Source organism: Aethina tumida, chromosome 1 (assembly GCF_024364675.1).
Source record: "Aethina tumida isolate Nest 87 chromosome 1, icAetTumi1.1, whole genome shotgun sequence".
NCBI lineage: Eukaryota > Metazoa > Arthropoda > Insecta > Coleoptera > Nitidulidae > Aethina > Aethina tumida.
In genome coordinates this window covers 80076065-80095525 of record NC_065435.1, presented here as the reverse complement: position 1 = coordinate 80095525, position 19461 = coordinate 80076065, and the positions used below count along the sequence as shown (strand labels likewise).

Genomic DNA, 19461 nt, shown 5'->3' with positions numbered 1-19461 from the left:
TTACACACTTAAAAATAGATGATTTAAAAATACCTATGACAAACTAGATATTTTCGTGGCTGTAATAACGTTGTGAAAATTTATCACCACTTTTACAATAAATTTATTATGTCGATATGTAGCGAAAAGAAAATTAAATTAATGTATCGATAAAGAAGTTGTTTTACTCTCTTAGAAGGTAGTAAAAAAATAAAAAGCCAATCAAATTCTGATTTGAAATGATTTATTATATACGCAGATGGAAATCTTTAGAGAAATGTAAAACAAATTGAAAACGTATAAAAACTATTACATACATACGATTGTTTACACAAAACAATAAATGGAATTCGTTGAAAGTTTGCATAAATTTATGTATTCTAACAATGGTAATATACGTATATTTCAAAAAAATTGGAATTAACATAAAAGTAATGGCTAATTAATAATGTATTTCTAGAGTAGATAGTTTAATAGAATATAAATAATTTCGGATGACAGTTTGCTTATCTAATTCAAATGCAAGATACTTTTTGTGTAGCGGGTTCTTCTACATAGGTAAAAAGCACGTATCACTTTGTATAAAAATAATTTATATTTTAAGCATACAATCATAAATTAAATTACATAAATAAATGTTTGTTCGTGAAATTCGGGTATGTTATTCCTGTAACAAAAAAAAAAAATATATATATATATATATACACACACATTAATATGAGGTTGCAACAGGGAACATACATTGAAACTCTTGGACACATTCATTGGCGACGTCCCGTCCATAACCATCTGGACAATGATGTTTAATAGGAGAATCGAACGTTTGTCGATTCGATAAATCTGGAGTAGTCTCATTGTGAGTAGTCGATTTTGCAGTTGTTGACGTTATTATTGTCGTTGTAGATGCTGTTGATGATTTAGATGTGGTATTGTTTGTGAATTGGAAATCATTGTTTGGAAATATCATGTCTGGAATGATTATCAAACTGAAATTTTTAAAACTTTCGTCGGTTCCGTTTTTGGCCAGATGGAAAGTTTCATTTTTCACACTCTCCGACGAATTAGTAATTACCGAATTGTTGACCAGGAAAACATCGTCTAATTTGTCCCTCAAACGAACACTGGCACAAGTCGCAGAATCGACCAACACAGCGAAGATGGCGAAACAAGCGAGAAGTGACTTTGTCATGTTTACACGAACACAGTTAAATAATGGAATGAATTAATTCTGTGGGCGACCGTATTAAATTTTTTCTGACCACAGAAACAGGTAAATCCGTCGTTAATGGTCGCCGTGGCAGAGATTACATAAATGCGATCATAATTATGTGCTCATGTAGGTACAAACCTTGAAGACGCGTCGCGTCCTCGTTTTATGAAATATTTATTTCTGTATGAATAACTCGTTTGTTACTCATTCTGAATAATATCCGAATTTGTTAAATTGTAATAAAATAATTGCTTATTATTATTTAATGATTTATTCATTTTATTTAAATAGAACTACGGAATTTTTGTTACAATCCAGGGCAGTCTTCCGGTTTTTTTAAAATGATAATAATCATATGCCAATTTTCCTACAACAAAAACTATTAAACTCGCCAAAACGGCATTTAATAGATCTAAAGCTTCTTGAACCGAATATTCACTCGGATATCGACAGACTGAACTTCTCGATAAATCGATGATCTAAAAAATAAATTTTTAATAATTATTCATGTATGACACTCACTTCTCTCACCGGTAATAAAGAATTCTCGTCGCCTTCCACATAGGAACATTTAATGTCTTTAACATCCTTAATGTTAGTGGCGTATTTCACAAGTAGTTCCTGAAATTCAGGTGTAAACACGCAGTCGCATCTCCAAGGATTTCCACCCAAACTTAGTTGAATGGCCAACGCATTTTTATTGCATTCCATTGCGTTATCCAATGCGTACGGCGGTAACTGTAAACGAAAGATCATGCATACAAGTATTACATATAATACAATTATTTGTTTGTCTACAACCTCCGTCAGTTTGTTTCCGCTTAACGAGAGAACTCGAAAGTTGTGAAACCAATAGGTACCCTCTAACTCTTCGATGCCGGTTATGGAATTGTTGTCTAGGAAAATATCGACAACGGATCTATACAATTTGTTCGATTTCAACGGTTCCACATTCGATATGTCGTTGTTTTCCAAATGGATCATCATTGTTTCTGGGGGAATTTTCGACGGCAACTGCCGCAAACCGCGACCGGAACAGTTAACCAAAATCATCGGTTCCAAACGAGTCGAGTTCAGTTTCTGTAACACCTGAGACATCGAACAGACACACGATTCCGGACAATCCGATGATATACCCTGCACAACAGTTAGAGAATAAGAAATTCGATTGATGCCTGTGATAAGCAAACACTTCTCACTCACTCTCAGGAAATGTGCGATCGGAACTAATGGTTTTCCCGTATACCCAATATGACATCGAATTTTATTCGCATCTTTTATTATCGTCTCGTAGTTTATTGCCCACGCTAAATTGCTGCTGCAATTCCACTTGTTATCTGGAAACAGAAATCTTTGTATGTAGTGAAAATTTTAGATTTATTTACCATAATCATGTGGACAATTATGTTACTACTTGCCAGATAAATATAAATTTGAAATCCCTTCAAACGTAATATTTTCATTCAACTCTTTGATGTTGTTCCCTTCAAGATTCAGTGTGGTCAGATTTTTCAAATTCACAAACAAATCTGGTTGAATCGATTCAATTTTCAAATGTTTCAATTTTAAAATCTAAAACAAATAAATGTACCGAATAATACTAATAACTAATAATACCAATAAATAAATGCGTATATCTTGGAAATATGTACTCACTTGAATTTTATTGTTGCTGTTCATTGGTGGTTCCAGACTTTGAATACTTCCCCCGTTTATCGTAACACTACTAACGTTGGGAAATTTTCGAATCAGTTCCTCCAAACTGAGATGCTGCCAACGTACATCGTGCAGCTCCAAAATTGACGCTTTACTCGGATATTGAATATCTGGCAGATGTTTTTTACAAAGCAAATGGTCTTCTTTATACGAACAAATGTTTTTTGGAGGTTTTCCCGTACAATTCAGTATTATGTGAATAAAAAGTATCCTAAAAATTAAACGATAATTTCAATTTCTACTGTTATACGATTAAAATACTTCATTTAAGTGGGTCACTATTTTAATTATGTATACGCACAAAAAACTCGTACACCTTAAACTGGTAACAACAAAGAACAAAGCCTTTTAATTCGTTCATTAATATAAAGGTGCGAAAGTTTAGTTTAAGAACTTCTGTTGCATTAGAAGCATTGATGGAATAAAACGTACCAAATGAAAATTATGTAAATATTTGATTACGAATGATTACACAAATAACAATATTTCATTAAATTTCGTACTCACCAATAAAACAGAAACATTTCCTGCGAATTTTTTTATTTAGGAATAAATGGTATCCATCAATGTACTGAAAAGCAGTGTCCAATTAAATATTAAAGTGTGCGTTGTACTTGTAATACGTGAGTGTTAATTGAAATCACGTACTTCATTATCACTGTGTCGCTGATAAAATGTGTAAGCTAACAGCAGCTAACAGTTTGCCATCGGATTAAGAATCATGTGCCGATGACGGCAATATATTTATTTATTTATTTGATGATCAGTTTGAAAATGTTTTCGCGCTGTAATGTGGCGTATTCGGTGCGTTTCGCGAAACTACTTGTCGTCGCGAATTTCGCAAAAACCACCTCCACACTATTGTCCGACGCGTGCTCACAGAATTCCTCATCGGGGGGTGCATTTTATTTCGATTAGTTTATTCAGTTATATGTCTCGATAATTATAGGTAACACTTTCACCTTGACATGGTTCAATTCGTTCAAATGAGTCATGCGATGGTTTAAGAAGATTGCGATCTTGAGATCTAATTTCCAGTCAGTGATCTACCAATATTTCGCGATCGGTGAGACGAACTGCCTCTTTAGAAAATAAATATAATGATCGGAATGTTGGTCAGGGCCGGTTCGATTCAGTTTGATTAAAAGTAATGTTTTAACCTGCATATGTATTAATATACATAATTGCCTCGTCCGACTGTAATTTTTACGTTTTCGCAGAATGGTCAGTGTGAGGAAGAGAATATTGAAATTTAAATGATTATTATTATTTGTATATATTATATTTTGTAGATACAAAAAAAAAATGATGCTGGAAATGTTTAGGGTCACCCTCTTATCCACGTTTACGAATGACCACACCCCTGATTCTGCACAGCATTCGTCGACCCCTTGGCGCCCCAAAGGAACAAAGCTCACAGGAACAGGTTCTCACCCCTTTAAATTTGTTTTTTGCGAATTCTCCCGCCGCGTTTCGAAGCCGATTTGCGCAAATAGACAGTCGAAAGTCGCACGCGCAAAAATGGCGCAACAACGACGAGTCTGACGTCCACGCCGCGACGCTTCCAAAAACTGGAAAACTATGGTGAGTTTCTTTCGGAAACCGACACTTTTCTTGTCCTGTTTCTTTGATTTTGATATTGATGTTCTTGTATGTGCCGTGCAATGAGATTCTTCCCATACGGGAATTGTGAAATGTGAATCAGTGATTGTCGGAGTAACGATTTTGGTTGGAGGTTGGAGGTTGTCGTCTATGAATTATGGAAAAGCTTCCTTTTTGCAGGATGGATGCTTAATCACTCATTTTGCACTCAACACATTTTTATTTATTATTTTGAATATTGTATTTACTTAAAAATTTTATTATTTAAACGTAATTTAAATATTAGGATAAAAATAATATTTTATTTTTTTTATTTTAGACAATATAGGAGAGAAGTAATTTTCGTCAGAATGAACTTTCCGCCGTTCAGCGGCCACTTTTCAACCGCCATCCCGACTATCCATCAGTTTGCCGCTAAATTCCAAGATGCCACCTCTCTATGTCCTACCGAACCGTCGAACAATCGCTACACCGCAAACGGCGTGCCCTCCTTCACTCAACATCATCCAGCAACCCAGCAACAAATACTCGCCGCTTCCACCGCCAAATATCCCACGGGAAACTATCAAATGAATCAGACAGTTTATGGGAACTCATCGGCAGTGAGACAAGAGAAACGGGCGAGTGTTTATGAGCAGGATCTGGCTCAGGAATTGTGCTCCGTAATGTTGCAGCAGGACAAACAACACAATACTGAAAAGGTGAGTCATTTTCTATGAAAATACATCTGAATTAGCTCATAATATATATTTATGATTGTTTCAGACAAAAGTACAGTCACAACAACAAGAATCAACACAACAACAACAGCAGCAGCAACAACAACAATTACAACAACAGCCAATGACAACCTGGCAATCATTAACAACCCCCTCAACGGTTGCAGATTATTTATCTCACCTTCCTGCTTCAACTTTACCGCTAAGTCTCCATCATTTTTTGAAGTATTCCGCTGAAACTATTAAAAAAGAAACGCAACAACAAAACCAACTGATCATAAATCAATCTCAAAATGAAAGTAACTTGAACTTGTTACACGGTAATTCAAGTTTGTCAACAGTGAACGTATCACAATTACAAGTCCCAAGTCAAACGAAGAAAAAAAAGAAAAAGAAGCCAGAAAAAGAGAAGAAACCGCGACCAAAACCTGGAGAAATTCGTCTAACAACCGCTCTGGACGGTTCGACACTTTACTGTTGTCCCGAGTGCCACATGGCTTATCCTGAAAAGGAACTTCTGGAACAACATCTTGTAGGACACACATTAGAACGTCGTTTCGTCTGCGACATTTGCGGTGCCGGTCTCAAACGCAAGGACCATCTTACGAGACACAAACAATCCCACAATCCCGAACGTCCTTACGTTTGCACTGTTTGTCTGAAAGCTTTTAAACGCAAAGAGCAGCTCACTCTCCATTTCGTGATTCACTCCGGCGAGAAGAGGCACGTGTGTACCGAATGTGGGAAGGGATTTTATAGGAAAGATCATTTAAGGAAACACACCAGGAGTCACATCGCAAGAAGGGTGAAGGCGGAATTGAGTCAACAGGGGCAGACTGTTCATTTGGCGGGCTCCCTCATGTCTTAACCATTGAGATTGGGAAATGATAACGTTCGTGATGTGTTTTAATATTTAAACTTTTTTTAGATAAAATTTAATTTTATCTTGAACTAAAACTAACTAAAGACATCACGAATTTCCTAAAAGCAACAGTATTTAATACCCAACAATTTCCCAAAAATTAGGGAATCACATACAGAAGAGAGTAGATTTCATTTCTAATTAAAAGTGATTTGTCAAAATTATTAGGCTGTGAAAATTCTAGTTTAGGTTGAAACTTTGAAAAAGTACATTAAGGTGATACGTATGTGTTATGTAGAGATAGAAAAGCGTGCGAATATTTTTGGCCACAGAATGAAATTACTGTTTTATTCAAATTGTTGGGTATTAGTTTAGGTCACAAAGTATTATTATTATTATTATTATTATTATTATTATTATTAAACGATTAGTCCTCTAGTCATCGACTATACTTACAATTAGTTTAGTCATTGTAAGAGTAAAGAATTGTGAAATGGACTACCTCATATTTACTTTTTTCCATTGTGATAAGGTTACAACGGCAACAAACTGAAACTTTGCTCTGTGTTTCGTTATTTACAAGGTACAAAGTTTTTGCTTTAAATGAATAGTACAAAACTATTTTCTATTTTAGCAACACCTTTCTTTTGTAATAGACTTAAGTTTCACTAATCCCACACATATTTTATTTGTAGCAATGTTTAATTGAAACTTCCTAGCTTCAAATTATATCGATCTATTTTATTTAGATTTTATATAGCGAAGCGAAATCTTAATTTTATACAACTAAAACAATAATAAAAGTAAATTAAACAACGCACTATTAGGCATATTGTGATTTGTGTGTAGCCTCAAAGAGGCTCTCTGATATTTTGTACGAATGTTTTTGATATAAAATCGTATGTTTGCAAAATTAGTAATAGTGAATAATCAGTTGTCTTTCCTAGAGATGGACTATTTTTTATGGCAGATTTTTAAACGGAAAACGTGATTTATTGGGTGAATGCGAAAGCTTATAGCAATACTAAAACATATGTATTGGTTGTTTCATTTGTGTTCGAATAACAATAACGAAAGAGTACAAAAACATGTATGTATTCGTCATATACGCCCTTTGTAGACTTGAGTTTTTTGGAACTTCCGCCGTGTTTATTATTTCAATTACATATCCATTATTATCCATTATTATTATTATTATTATTATGAGTTGTAAATTGTAAATTTTTTTGTTTCAACAAATAAAAGTGGAAGTGTGTGATTTTTTTAAAAAGGCTTGTAGTGATTGCTTCTCATGTATTTAATTGCTTTCCGACTTATCAATTTATATAAAAACCTTATATGAAGAATAAATTTAAATACATTTGATTAAGATGTTGTTTTTCTTAATTTTAGTTAGTAACTATTTATTCATTTTTTAAATTCATTTCAAGATTTATAATTTATTCAATATTTCATTGTGGCCAATTTAGTAATTTTTCCATGGAAAAAAATTACTGACTAATAGGCCATTGACAGGGTTTTCTGTGGCTTTCTGTGACAAGGAAAGTTGGTAACCCTGCTTCATCGACAATAACAAAGAACCATTTTCGTTTCGCGACTGCCTCATTTTATTTCAAGCAACAAACCCGAGAGTTTTAATAAAAATTTATAAAACCTGTTCAGTTCCGTACAGACTCGCAGCGTGCTTGATGTTTTCTGGCAAAAAATAATTATTTCGCCGGATTCGATGTGAATTTTAGTGGACGATTCGATGTAAAAGCGGCGCTTTATTTCTGCGGGCAGTGCGTGATGCATCTTTGACAGGTCACCGTAAAAACGTGCTTTAAATGTTGCAACAACAACAACAACAACAACAAGGACGGCATTAAATCTAGTGTGCTTTTCTAAAGACCGAGTTTCATTTGTTTGTGGCAGTTTCTGGATTTTTCGGATCTTTCGGATTTTCCGGCAACTTGTGATCAATGATGGCGCCCCAAACTCAAATCTGGGACGTAGAGGTCTACAACTTGACTGAGGAGAACAGAACAGTGCCGAAATACAACAGAAAGGTGAAACTGAGAACGGACTACGATCCTCAGGGCATCAGTTGTAAGTTGTTTGAGGGCGAGGATCTTCTGATGGAACTGCCCGTCGATTCGAGCACCGAATGCTGCAAAGTTGGGTCGAAATCTTACCTCTTCACAATCGATAACGAGACTATTTTAATGAAATTCGGAACGAAAGACGACGCTAGAAACTTTACCGTGGCTGTTACGAAAGTTAAATCGGGCCGAGACGCTTCTCTATTTTCCGTACGCACCGAAGACTCATCAGCTACTCAATACTTTCAATTCTACGGTTATTTGTCCCAGCAACAGAACATGTTGCAGGACTTTGTCCGGACTTACACTTATCAGAGGGCAATTCTGGGCAACTTAACCGATTTCAAGGATAAGACAGTGTTGGATGTGGGAGCGGGATCAGGAATCTTGTCGTTTTTTGCGGCGCAGGCGGGCGCGAAACGCATTTATGCCGTCGAAGCTTCCACCATGGCCCACTACGCTCAGAAACTGGTCGACGCCAACAATTTGCACGACTCGATAAAAGTGATTGCCGGCAAAATAGAAGAGATCGACATCCCCGAAAAAGTCGACGTGATCATCTCGGAGCCGATGGGCTACATGTTATACAACGAGAGGATGTTAGAATCGTATTTGAACGCAAAACGTTATTTAAAAGTTGGCGGCAAAATGTATCCTTCCCGCGGCGACTTACATATAGCACCGTTCACCGATGACGCTCTCTACATGGAGCAATACAGTAAAGCGAACTTTTGGTTCCAGACTTGTTTCCACGGTGTCAATCTGGCCGCGTTACACAACTGCGCGGTTAAGGAGTACTTCCGACAGCCCATCGTCGACACGTTCGACATAAGAATATGCATGTCCAAGTCTATACGGCACGTGGTTGATTTCCTGACGGCGGACGAGACCGACTTGCACACCATCGACGTGCCGCTGGAGTTCCACATTATCGAATCGGGTACATGCCACGGTTTGGCCTTTTGGTTCGACGTCGCATTCGCCGGCAGCAATCAGACGATCTGGCTGAGCACCGCGCCTACCGAACCTCTCACACATTGGTACCAGGTCCGATGTTTGCTCGAACACCCTCTCTTAGTTAAACAAGGGCAAGTGTTGACCGGACGTGTGTTGTTGGTTGCCAACAAACGGCAAAGCTACGACGTGACCATCGAACTAATGGTGAACGGTACCACGCACTGTTCCAAAAACACAATAGACCTGAAGAATCCGTACTTCCGGTACACCGGTGCACCGGTCCAACCACCGCCCGGCGTCAGCAACATATCACCAAGTGAAAACTACTGGGCCACGATGGACACTCGCAACGTAACAATGGCCGTGAACGGAATCGCGGACGTCGCCATGGACACAACCCAAACCCTCATCAATAACAACCTGATGGCCGCCAACAACTTGATCGCATTGGTCGACACGAACCACATGGCCGATTCGAACCAGTCGCCTAACATCCATCCGGGTTGCATACCGAGCACCGGAAGAGGCCGAGTGGCAGCCAGTCCGACGTCGACGCACACGGCCCAGCTAATTGGTGGCGCTATTTCGCCCTCCCTGTTCACGTCGCCACAGCAACAACAGGTAGTGATGCAAAGTTATCCTTTGAGCGCCAATCTGATGATCGGCGATTATGTCAAGTCGACGGCGGCGGCGGCGGCGGTAGCGAACGCCGCTCCCGCTGCTTATAGACAATGAACGATTACGGTGGCGGTAACGGTGTGTGTACATGTGACCAGTTGTCGCCCTCTGATTTCTCAATCTCAATTCTGAACCGCTACTACTATATGAAATACTCATCACGTTTATCGTTAGGGTGCATAATAATACTGATCTACCGATCAACAAATATTCTTCCATATTTCTCCTTACATGTTTTATTTCGGTGCGACTTACTCGATTATTCTCCTTTTCTCATCACTTTCGCTCACAAAAGCAATACCATACCATATGTATTGTTGTTGTTTTGATTTTCAGAGGGTGATTGATTTTTGCAACTAAACTAAATTAAGTTTCCATTTGAAAAACCATCACGGCGAACTGATCCACCGAAATGTTAACAAAATTAACGGAATCACGTTTATCAGTAGTAGCGACAAAGAAAAAGGCTGTGAATGTCGATCTGGTCTTAATTATTAATAGACCTACAATAATTTTACTCTCCCTCCTTTTCCCACTTCGCCGTGATGATTTTCGTTTTGTCATTATTTATTATTACTATTATTATTCTTAGCTAATAATTAGTGAAACGCATTATTCATTTTATATACATGTATGTGTTGATACAAACTCGATTTGTACATTTGGTTTTTTTTTTCGATTTCAAATAGATTCGGTGTAAACTATCTCACAGTCTGCACAAAACATTCCAAACAATTCGGAAATCTATTTAAAATCGTAGGAAAAAACACCAACCAAAGAACACTAACTTAAACTTAAAGAACGGAAAATTGCGCGAAAACTTCAAGTTCCTATAACCAACCAATTAATTTTGCAGGGCCTAAACAAATCAAATTTCGCGCAATTTTCACCTTTTTTTCTTTTGGCCGTTATTATTTCGTTTAGATCTCAGTAATGTAATTTAGGAGCTAAACGCTAAACTTAAAACGTAGATTGTAACGAAATATATAAATAATGAAAAAAAAACATGACTCAGATGCGCTTAATGTACAGATCGATCGTTTTATTGATTGATCGATTTGTACCTTTGTATTATTTTGTATGCGTATTGTTTTAGATTTATTATGTGTGTTACAAGTCGATGCGCCTCTTTAGTGTTTACATCACATTTTATTTGATTTTCGTGTTGAACCGAATCAATCGATCGACGAATGACAATAGTTGATAAAAGGCCATTTTGATTTGCGTGTTTTTTTTGTAATATATTTTTGTGATTTTTATCCGATAAAAAACAAACTTGTAGAGGAAAGTCTTATGGCTAAATAAACTAGTACCGTGTAAGGAATGAGACAACTGTTTTTTTATTTATTAAAACCCAAAAATGTTTCGTTTATTATTATGATTTAATCAAGCAAGCGTTCATTCTTACATGTCTTTTCCCTGTTACTATGAAACACACTTAATAATTTACGTCATGTCTGTGTGAATATTTTTTCTTTCCTGATTGAATCATTAACATTAAATCAATTTTAAATCATTAAACTTTAAAATCAACGGTTCGTAAAAATTAACATTTAACTTTCGTTCCTTTTATTTTATCTATTCACGGCAAGCCACATTAATTAATGTTCCTTTTCTTTGAATACTAGTAATTACTTGATGTGTGGTATTCTTCCTTTAAATAATAACCAGAATAATTAATTGCAATCATTGATATGTTTATATTTTTGTTTTGTCGTTGGCAACAACAACTTAACCAAAACAGACGTTTTGTAATAATAAATTTCTTCAGCAAGTTGCGCAACTTTTTACCCAATAAGAAAACGTCAATCAACAAAACTTATTAATAAAAATCGTATTTACATAAAATGCTACTCACACTACTCGTTGAAAATTTAGAAATGTATTTTATAGTGTGAAATGGATCTTATTTAATTTTGGAATTGGTTATGTAATAAAATTAACAAGAGGCTATTTATTCGGGCGCGGTTGTCACACCTCGAAAATATTTTCTTTGTTTCAATTTAATTCATTCATTTTTGGATCAGCCTTTTTATGAAAAAAGATTAAGATTAATACTATTTAATAAAAACATTCGAAAGTAAACAAACTAACCAATTAAACAGTTTATTTTGTATTTAAAACATTATAAGACGTTTAAATTTTGTCAAAAAATTTTGAACATTTTTAATATTACAATGTTGCCACACCTCCTCGAAAATTCCAAAATACCTATATCCACCTTATATATATATATATATATATATATATATATATATATATATATATATATATTACATACTACATTACATCATGTAATATCTGTCGGGCAACGGCTTAATGAATTGTTTGCGTGCGTCAGTGAAGCAATTGTCTTAACCCTTCGCCGCTCCACGTGCGTTCACATCCTCAATCAAATCAAAAGAGGTAAACCACAATCCCATTGGTCCAACTGAATCATACGTGTGTTCTACAAGGACGGAAAAAATAGCCACTGTTCAAATATTTGTGGTGGGAAAACGGTTGATAAGCCGGCAACAATCCACTCTGCTCTCACTTAAATCCATACTTTGTAACAATCTACTTCATTTTCTGTTTTCAAACAGTTCGGTTCGTTTTCATTGAAACATGTACGAGAAAATACCTCTGGACCAAAACGGCAAAGACGTGCGTGTCATAGACATGAGGAGCGACACCAACAGCAAGCCCACTCAGGAGATGAGGGAAGCAATGTTTTCAGCGGTGGTTGGAGACGACGTTTTCGGTGAAGACCCTACGGTTGCTGAATTGGAGAGACGCGCTGCAGAACTATTGGGAAAGGAAGATGCTGTTTTCGTTGCTAGTGGAACCATGGCCAATTTAATCTCGAGTAAGTAATTCACAATATTTATTATACTGAATAAAAGAACGACACTATTGAAATTGTCAATTATAATTCATAAATTGAATGTTAATTAAACTCGAGATATTTTAGGAGATTTAATTACAAACAAATTTTTGTTAAACCAGTTTTTTAATTAGCATTTAGCTTAGAGTTCCTGTTCATAGAAATTTTACAAATGTCATGTTACAATTTGTATTAGATCTGATTATGCAAATTAAAAAAAAATTAATGACCTCTGCTATCTACAATTTCATTTTAAACGTGGGAACAAGATAAAAAATCATTATTGGAATTTTCCATTTCCAACTCCATTGTGTGCTGATGGTCAAAATATTATTATTATTATTATTATTATCAATGTATTTTTTTGTGTTTTTAGTAATGGTACACTGCAATCAAAGAGGCTGCGAAGTCTTATGCGGAGATAACAGTCACACGTTCCGCTTTGAACAAGGTAAACGTACCGCACTTTATTATATATTATTATTATTATTATTATTATTATTATTACTATCGTTTCACCGTGTTATTAACATTCACTTCTGCTATACAATTAATTTTAAATATGCAACGAAATGAACTATAAAAAGTCGTTTTGCTATTCAACTTATCGGTTTATTAACATAAACGTCCACTGCCTCAATCTATTTATCGTGTCGTATATTCTTATCGATTTATGAATATTCATTCATTCTTACATTTTTCGATTTCTTTGCCCTGAAAATTTCCTTAATGATTTCGTTCTTGTGTAGAATTACACAATTATTTTCTTTAAATCATATTTTAATTTTTAGTTATTTTCTTTTTCTAGCCGGTCCCTCACAAATTGCGGGAGTTCAGCAGTCTCTTCTAAAGAACAACGAAGACGGAACGTTCAGTTTAGACGAACTGAGGGATAAAATTCGCAAAAATCCGGATTGCCATGAACCGATTCCCGCACTTGTGATCGTCGAAAACACCCATAACATGTGCGGTGGGAAAGTTCTGCCTCTCGAATGGCTGGAAAAAGTTGGTAATATCGCAAACGAATACGGCTTGAAAGTCCACATGGACGGAGCCAGGTTGATGAACGCGGCTGTTTATTTGAAAGTATCGCCCAAGCGTGTGGTCAGGGATGTCGATAGCGTTTGTTTCTGTTTAAGTAAAGGACTGGGCGCTCCGATTGGCTCCATCTTGGCGGGAACGCGGCAATTTATAGCAAAGTTCGTTTGTTTTTTATTTTTCTTTTTTCGCGGTTGATTATTTTCATTCGTTCGTTTTAGGGCCAGAAGGACAAGGAAAGTGCTTGGGGGAGGCTGGCGACAAGCTGGCATTATAGCTGCTGCAGGCTTAGTAGCTCTGGATAAAATGATTGATAGATTGCAAATCGATCATGAACATGCTTATCGAATCGCCAAAGGTATAAAAATATCTAAAAATTATTGCATGAACCGCTTTTGCATGAATCTTATTGATTGTTGGCTGTTACTCCATTTATGCTACTCGTCGTGATTTCATTATTTAAGCATGCAACTTACTTCAAATAATCTCCATATATGAAAGAAATAATCGAAATTTAACATTGGCATTGGGCAAAAATTATTTTCCAATATATTAGAATATAAAAACGAACTTTGTAGCAATCCATGCGACCAAATCTTCCATCTTTAAAGTCGACTTAGCGCACGTCCAAACCAACATCCTACTCATGTACGTGGACCGCAGTAAAGTGGAGATTCGCGAGTTGCAACGTCGCTTACAAACTGTATTAAAGACCGACAGTGTTAAGGCTAGTGTTAGGTGCACATCTTTGAGCCCCACGTGCGTACGTTTCGTTTTCTATTGGGAAATCACCGAAGAAGACGTCAAAATGGCCATTGAAAAGATCACGTTGGTGATCAAGGAATATGATAATCAATTTCGTATTTAAGCATAGTCTGTGATTTGTTTATTTGTTGTTTCAAGCTTTTTTATATGTAATACTGCATCTTTTCACGCTCGTAACGTTTGAGAGATTGCATGCGCGTTTATTTTTATAAATAAACTAGTTTATACTGCTTGATTTTTAATGTTTTCCAGATTTGGTAAAGTATTACAAAATTATACTTATTACTTAATTACTTATCTGTATCTTCTTTTGAGCTTTTTATATGTATGTAACTCTCAGCTGGTTTGAGTGTTTGTGTATGCTTTTATTTTTGTAAATAAACTAATTTATACTGCTTGATTTTTACTTATTCTGTAACTTTTCTCCAGATTTGGTAATGTATTACAAAATTATTACTTATTTATCTTGTGTTGTAATTGAAATGGCAACAGTGAGCAAAAATGGAGATAACCCTGTATCAATCAACAAGTTGGACAAGTTAATTATTTTAATTGAGAAACGTGAAACAACCTGAAGAAAGTTTGACCTTTTTATCAATGTATCTTGTTTAAGACCCAAAAGAGAAATCTAAATAAATAACGCAGTCATTGTTATTATTTCTTTATCTAGAGATTTTATAAACATAAACGTGTATAATTTCGTAATAAAAAATTAAATTGATTTATTTAGGTTATAGAAATGTAAAAATATTAGTCATGTTTACTTTTAGGAATTGTTGACACGAATTCGAAGATTTTCAAAGCAGATTTGTCTGGAGTTCAAACCAACATTGTTATTATGAAATTGGATTCCGTGAATATCGTTGCGAAAGATTTTCAAACGAGATTAACTCGAATTGCAGAAGGAGAAGATTCAAATGTTGTCATAAAATGCAGCTCAAGAGACTCTAACTGTGTTAGATTCGTTACCTATTGGGAAATCACTAGTGAAGATATTGATGAGGCCGTCAAAAAAATTCAGCACGTTATTCACGAATTTGAAGAAAAGTGTAATTGATATACTTATATAATATTGTGAAAATGAAAATAACTTAGTATTATTAGTATTAAGAAATCAATAAAGTATTTATAACATGTGTTTGTTTGGTTCATGAAATCATATGCCTGTCTCCCTCTATACATTTGTGCGTTAAACTTACAACAATGGCCTGTGTTAAAACAGGAACCTGTTTTGGATAAACTTCTATAGAAATATTTCATTTGTCATTTGAATAATAATCAATAAATACGTTTTTTAATAATTTTTTGTAAAAAAACAGAAGTATCCTGTGTTACTGTTCAAGGCTTGTCAAAAACTTGCAATAATGTTTTAGCCTTTTAAAAAATTAAATATACATGTATAATTCCCGCCTTTTGAAAACTGTTGCCAACCTATAATTTCTGAAATTAAACATCCCATTGATTGTGAATAAAACAATTTATTTACGTCGATTAATATCCATTGTCTATGTTAATTGCAATAATTAAATTAAGATTAAGTCAAATTGACCATTGACGTAATATTACATAAATTTGAGGACAAATAAATAAAGGTTGGTAATGTTTACAATTTCCGCTTCCTTTCAGTTGTCATCCGTCAAGTCGGTTGTTCGTTAAAGAAACATATTGTCCAGTTTTTCTGTTTTCCCATAAAATAATAGGACAAGATGACCGACAGCGAGAAGAAAGATGACGAGGTGTACCATTTTTACACACCGGTGATCCAGGACAACGGCACGGGATGGGGCCCATGCGAAATGCCCGAGCAGTTCAGGGATATGCCTTACCAGCCGTTCAGTAAAGGAGACAGACTCGGCAAGATCAGCGACTGGACCGGGGCCGCTTTCCAGGATAAGAAATACGCCAGTTAGTGTCAAAAGTTAAAATTGATGTTTTGAAATTTTCATTTCGATCATTTCTTTGCGATCTTTTTCGTTTTGGAAGCGTAAGGTGACCTTTTGACTTATAAAAGATCTAAAATTTTTGTAGGCATATCTAAAATTTCATGTATTAATGTAAGCTTATGTTTTATTATAAGCAATACAGTATACATACTTAATATTAACTATGTACACTTCAATTTTCAGATAAGTATGCTTCCCAATTTGGTTCTGGCAGCCAATATGCTTATTACCATGATGAAGATGAAAGCACATTCCACTTGGTGGACACAACAAGGGTGCAAAAGCCACCATACCAAAGAGGAAGATTTAGGGCGAATCAGAGGAACTTAAGAGGCCGCGGTGGCAGAGGTAATGTTCAGGGAAATGCGATGCAGGCATTGGGCAAGGGCGTCAAGGCGCGGGATACCTACAAAAGGAGTCAGGTCAAGAAATGGGGACAAGGACGTGTGAGTGTCGTTTTTAATTTTCCTATAAGCAATATTTATGTTTGTGTTTTGTGATTTGCACAGCCCCAGATCAAGATACGGGACGCGTCTGTAACCGTGCGGCCGGATTGGGTCACCATCGAGGAAATGGACTTTCCTCGTCTGGGAAAACTTTCTTTGCCAAACATAAAGGACGGAGACGACATTATGTGTTGCGGTGAACTAGAATACTATGATAAAACTTACGATCGCGTCAATGTGAAGAACGAGAAACCGCTGCAGTCTGTCAACCGTATTTTCCATACTGTTACAACCACCGACGATCCAATAATCCGCAAACTGACTAAATCTGAAGGCAACGTTTACGCCACAGATGCGATTTTGGCCACAATCATGTGTTGCACTCGTTCCAACTATTCGTGGGATATTGTTATAGAGAAAATCGGTGACAAGTTGTTCTTCGATAAGCGTGATAACACCGAATTCGACCTTTTAACGGTTAACGAGACGTCGGTGGAACCACCGCAGGACGACGGCAACTCCTTGAACTCTCCGAGGAATTTGGCGTTGGAGGCCACTTTCATCAATCATAATTTCAGTCAGCAGGTTCTGAAAGCCGGCGAAAAGGAACCGCGTTACAAGTTTGATCACCCGAATCCGTTTGTTTCCGAGGAAGAGGAAGGAGAAGTTGCCAGCGTAGCCTATCGGTACAGGAAGTGGGATCTTGGCGGTGGGATTGTAAGATAAGATTTATCTTATTCTGTGCCTGATTTTTCTTACCTTCCATTTCTGTTGTAGGTTTTGGTAGCTCGTTGTGAACACGACGCGGTCGTCCAGTCGCCCAACGGCGAATTGCAATTTCTCTCGATTAAAGCATTGAACGAGTGGGACTCGAAACTCGCGAACGGAGTGGAATGGCGTCAAAAGTTGGACACACAAAGGGGCGCCGTGTTAGCAAACGAACTTCGCAACAACGCCTGCAAATTAGCTAAATGGACGGTTCAAGCATTGTTAGCCGGATCAGATCAAATCAAATTTGGTTACGTTTCACGTGCTCACGTGCGCGACAACAGCAAACACGTAATTCTTGGAACGCAGCAGTATAAACCGCATGAATTTGCGACTCAGATCAATTTGAATATGGACAACGCATGGGGCATTTTAAGATGCATCATCGATATCGTTATGAAACAGAAGGATGGCAAATATTTAATCATGAAGGATCCGAACAAACCGATGATCAGGTTGTACGATATTCCCGATAATACCTTCGAATCGGACGGTGAAGAGGAGTCTGAGGACGACGTGCCGGCCGATTCTGCTGCCTTCCAAACCTTGTATCCGTATGCAACTAGTAAACGTTAGTTTTATACGTACATTATATATAATCCGTATTTTCTTCAGAAATATAACTCAATTTTCTTCAAATTATTTTCTTTATTTTCCCTTTTATAATATAAAAAATATATGCACAATAGTGACTGAATGATTAAAAAATGGTTAAAAAATATATAAGTAAATGGTGAAATCTATCTCGAAGAAGCTGGTTGTAATCTGTTCATTTCCCTCAATTTTGCCTGAATTTGTTGATGAATAATCGGCCTGAATTTGTCTCCCATTCCCAATGCCTCCATTTTCTCCAACCATTCTTGTCTTTCCAATATTTCTTGCTCCACTGCATCCAATACAATATATCAGAAACAAATAATATAAAATTGAATAAAATGGACACTTACACAGGTCGTATCTATTAACTTGCGGTGCTGGTGGTGATTCCCTCTTCAATTTTCGGTCCAACGGCCATTCTTGTTTCGGTGCCACTTCCTGATTATACGCCATAATGTGCTGCAATTTTTCCTTCTCTTTTTCCCTGTCAATCCTCGGATGCAAGGGGACAAATTTCTCTCGTTCATACGCACCGGACTGTAAGATGGTTTGCATCGACCTTTTCCTGGGACTCCCCGGTCTGATGGTAATTTCGGGAGTTCGACGTGTCGGTTTCGGAGATTTGTAAAATCGAACTTGATCATTGCGCAGCATATTTTCAAATTTAGATTTTTGCCTGATCGACAGTTTGCTCTCCTGTATTAGTTCCTTGAGGAATTTTGCGGTATCGGGACTAAAATCGACTTTACGAGGATGCAGGAAACCACCCTGCGGAACGTTTTGGCTCGGCCATTCCATATTTCTCTCGTAATTTATCTAATTGCGAATAAAACTTTAGTTGACTGACGTTTATTTAGATTTGGTATCTAAGTTTAGTTTGGTTGCCAGAGAAATACAAAACAAAACACACGCAACTAAGATCAATTCTATTTTTTGGGGCGTCCGTATGGCATTGTTGAATATTGATTTATGTATATCTAACATAAACATAATTGAATATATGTAATATAAATTTATCAATACGGACGTGTTTATTTTATTTTAATAGAATAATGGGACTGATTTAATATAATCAAAATAGGAGTGAGTGTTAACTTGTGTTGTTTGTGCGATGCGATGCGATGCGATGCGATGCGATGCGTATAATTTTGTCGGTTTGTGTTGTTGCTATTTTCTCGATTGTGTTCTGTTGTGAACATTATAGAAGGTATAAAAAATATGTTTTGCTGTAGAT

At 36.3% G+C, this 19461-nt stretch overlaps 6 protein-coding genes across 7 annotated transcripts; 4 read left to right on the top strand and 2 right to left on the bottom strand.

Moving 5' to 3' along the window:
• Positions 1-551: 551 nt before the first annotated feature.
• On the bottom strand, positions 552-3669 carry LOC109596942 (protein singed wings 2). Its single transcript, XM_049961192.1, has 9 exons — positions 3554-3669; positions 3413-3476; positions 2846-3116; positions 2608-2761; positions 2393-2526; positions 1991-2326; positions 1721-1927; positions 1328-1668; positions 552-646 (listed from the first exon to the last, which is right to left on the bottom strand). The coding sequence occupies exons 2-8, from the start codon at positions 3427-3429 to the stop codon at positions 1483-1485; spliced, it is 1305 nt and encodes a 434-aa protein (XP_049817149.1). The 5' UTR covers positions 3430-3476; positions 3554-3669; the 3' UTR covers positions 552-646; positions 1328-1482.
• Positions 3670-4230: 561 nt separating this feature from the next.
• Positions 4231-7451, top strand: LOC109596916 (adult enhancer factor 1). Of its 2 annotated transcripts, XM_049961193.1 has the most exons (3): positions 4231-4489; positions 4827-5208; positions 5273-7451. In XM_049961193.1, the coding sequence occupies exons 2-3, from the start codon at positions 4858-4860 to the stop codon at positions 6092-6094; spliced, it is 1173 nt and encodes a 390-aa protein (XP_049817150.1). In that variant the 5' UTR covers positions 4231-4489; positions 4827-4857; the 3' UTR covers positions 6095-7451. The 2 variants fall into 2 exon arrangements, with proteins under 2 accessions (XP_049817150.1, XP_049817151.1); XM_049961194.1 differs by lacking the exon at positions 4231-4489 and having other exon boundaries at positions 4765-5208.
• Positions 7452-7661: 210 nt separating this feature from the next.
• On the top strand, positions 7662-13120 carry LOC109596979 (histone-arginine methyltransferase CARMER). Its single transcript, XM_049961445.1, has 3 exons — positions 7662-9747; positions 12390-12652; positions 13047-13120. The coding sequence occupies exons 1-2, from the start codon at positions 8050-8052 to the stop codon at positions 12549-12551; spliced, it is 1860 nt and encodes a 619-aa protein (XP_049817402.1). The 5' UTR covers positions 7662-8049; the 3' UTR covers positions 12552-12652; positions 13047-13120.
• On the top strand, positions 13049-15530 carry LOC109596936 (uncharacterized). Its single transcript, XM_049961111.1, has 5 exons — positions 13049-13121; positions 13479-13869; positions 13930-14066; positions 14287-14568; positions 15244-15530. The coding sequence occupies exons 1-5, from the start codon at positions 13049-13051 to the stop codon at positions 15528-15530; spliced, it is 1170 nt and encodes a 389-aa protein (XP_049817068.1).
• A 562-nt stretch (positions 15531-16092) lies between these two features.
• On the top strand, positions 16093-18269 carry LOC109596924 (eukaryotic translation initiation factor 3 subunit D). Its single transcript, XM_020012526.2, has 4 exons — positions 16093-16378; positions 16600-16862; positions 16926-17579; positions 17640-18269. The coding sequence occupies exons 1-4, from the start codon at positions 16180-16182 to the stop codon at positions 18204-18206; spliced, it is 1683 nt and encodes a 560-aa protein (XP_019868085.1). The 5' UTR covers positions 16093-16179; the 3' UTR covers positions 18207-18269.
• Positions 18259-19159, bottom strand: LOC109596925 (UPF0193 protein EVG1). The gene is made up of 2 exons (XM_020012527.2): positions 18578-19159; positions 18259-18516 (listed from the first exon to the last, which is right to left on the bottom strand). Exons 1-2 carry the CDS (start codon positions 19023-19025, stop codon positions 18371-18373), a joined length of 594 nt encoding a protein of 197 aa, XP_019868086.2. The 5' UTR covers positions 19026-19159; the 3' UTR covers positions 18259-18370.
• Between the last annotated feature and the right edge of the window lie 302 nt (positions 19160-19461).

Bases quoted from the DNA above. Each gene is read 5' to 3' on its own strand.
- LOC109596942 (XM_049961192.1), bottom strand. The intron at 2,762-2,845 runs GTGAGTACATAT...TATTTGTTTTAG, and splicing joins ACAGCAACAATAAAATTCAA to ATTTTAAAATTGAAACATTT. The intron at 2,327-2,392 runs GTGAGTGAGAAG...ACTGTTGTGCAG, and splicing joins CGATCGCACATTTCCTGAGA to GGTATATCATCGGATTGTCC.
- LOC109596916 (XM_049961193.1), top strand. From the start codon at position 4,858: ATGAACTTTCCGCCGTTCAGCGGCCACTTTTCAACCGCCATCCCGACT. The intron at 5,209-5,272 runs GTGAGTCATTTT...TGATTGTTTCAG, and splicing joins AACAACACAATACTGAAAAG to ACAAAAGTACAGTCACAACA.
- LOC109596979 (XM_049961445.1), top strand. From the start codon at position 8,050: ATGATGGCGCCCCAAACTCAAATCTGGGACGTAGAGGTCTACAACTTG. The intron at 9,748-12,389 runs GTAGTGATGCAA...GTTTTCAAACAG, and splicing joins CGTCGCCACAGCAACAACAG to TTCGGTTCGTTTTCATTGAA.
- LOC109596936 (XM_049961111.1), top strand. From the start codon at position 13,049: ATGGTACACTGCAATCAAAGAGGCTGCGAAGTCTTATGCGGAGATAAC. The intron at 13,122-13,478 runs GTAAACGTACCG...TTCTTTTTCTAG, and splicing joins CACGTTCCGCTTTGAACAAG to CCGGTCCCTCACAAATTGCG. The intron at 13,870-13,929 runs GTTCGTTTGTTT...CGTTCGTTTTAG, and splicing joins ACGCGGCAATTTATAGCAAA to GGCCAGAAGGACAAGGAAAG.
- LOC109596924 (XM_020012526.2), top strand. From the start codon at position 16,180: ATGACCGACAGCGAGAAGAAAGATGACGAGGTGTACCATTTTTACACA. The intron at 16,863-16,925 runs GTGAGTGTCGTT...TGATTTGCACAG, and splicing joins AGAAATGGGGACAAGGACGT to CCCCAGATCAAGATACGGGA. The intron at 17,580-17,639 runs GTAAGATAAGAT...TTTCTGTTGTAG, and splicing joins GGGATCTTGGCGGTGGGATT to GTTTTGGTAGCTCGTTGTGA.
- LOC109596925 (XM_020012527.2), bottom strand. From the start codon at position 19,025: ATGGAATGGCCGAGCCAAAACGTTCCGCAGGGTGGTTTCCTGCATCCT. The intron at 18,517-18,577 runs GTAAGTGTCCAT...TATTGGATGCAG, and splicing joins AGTTAATAGATACGACCTGT to TGGAGCAAGAAATATTGGAA.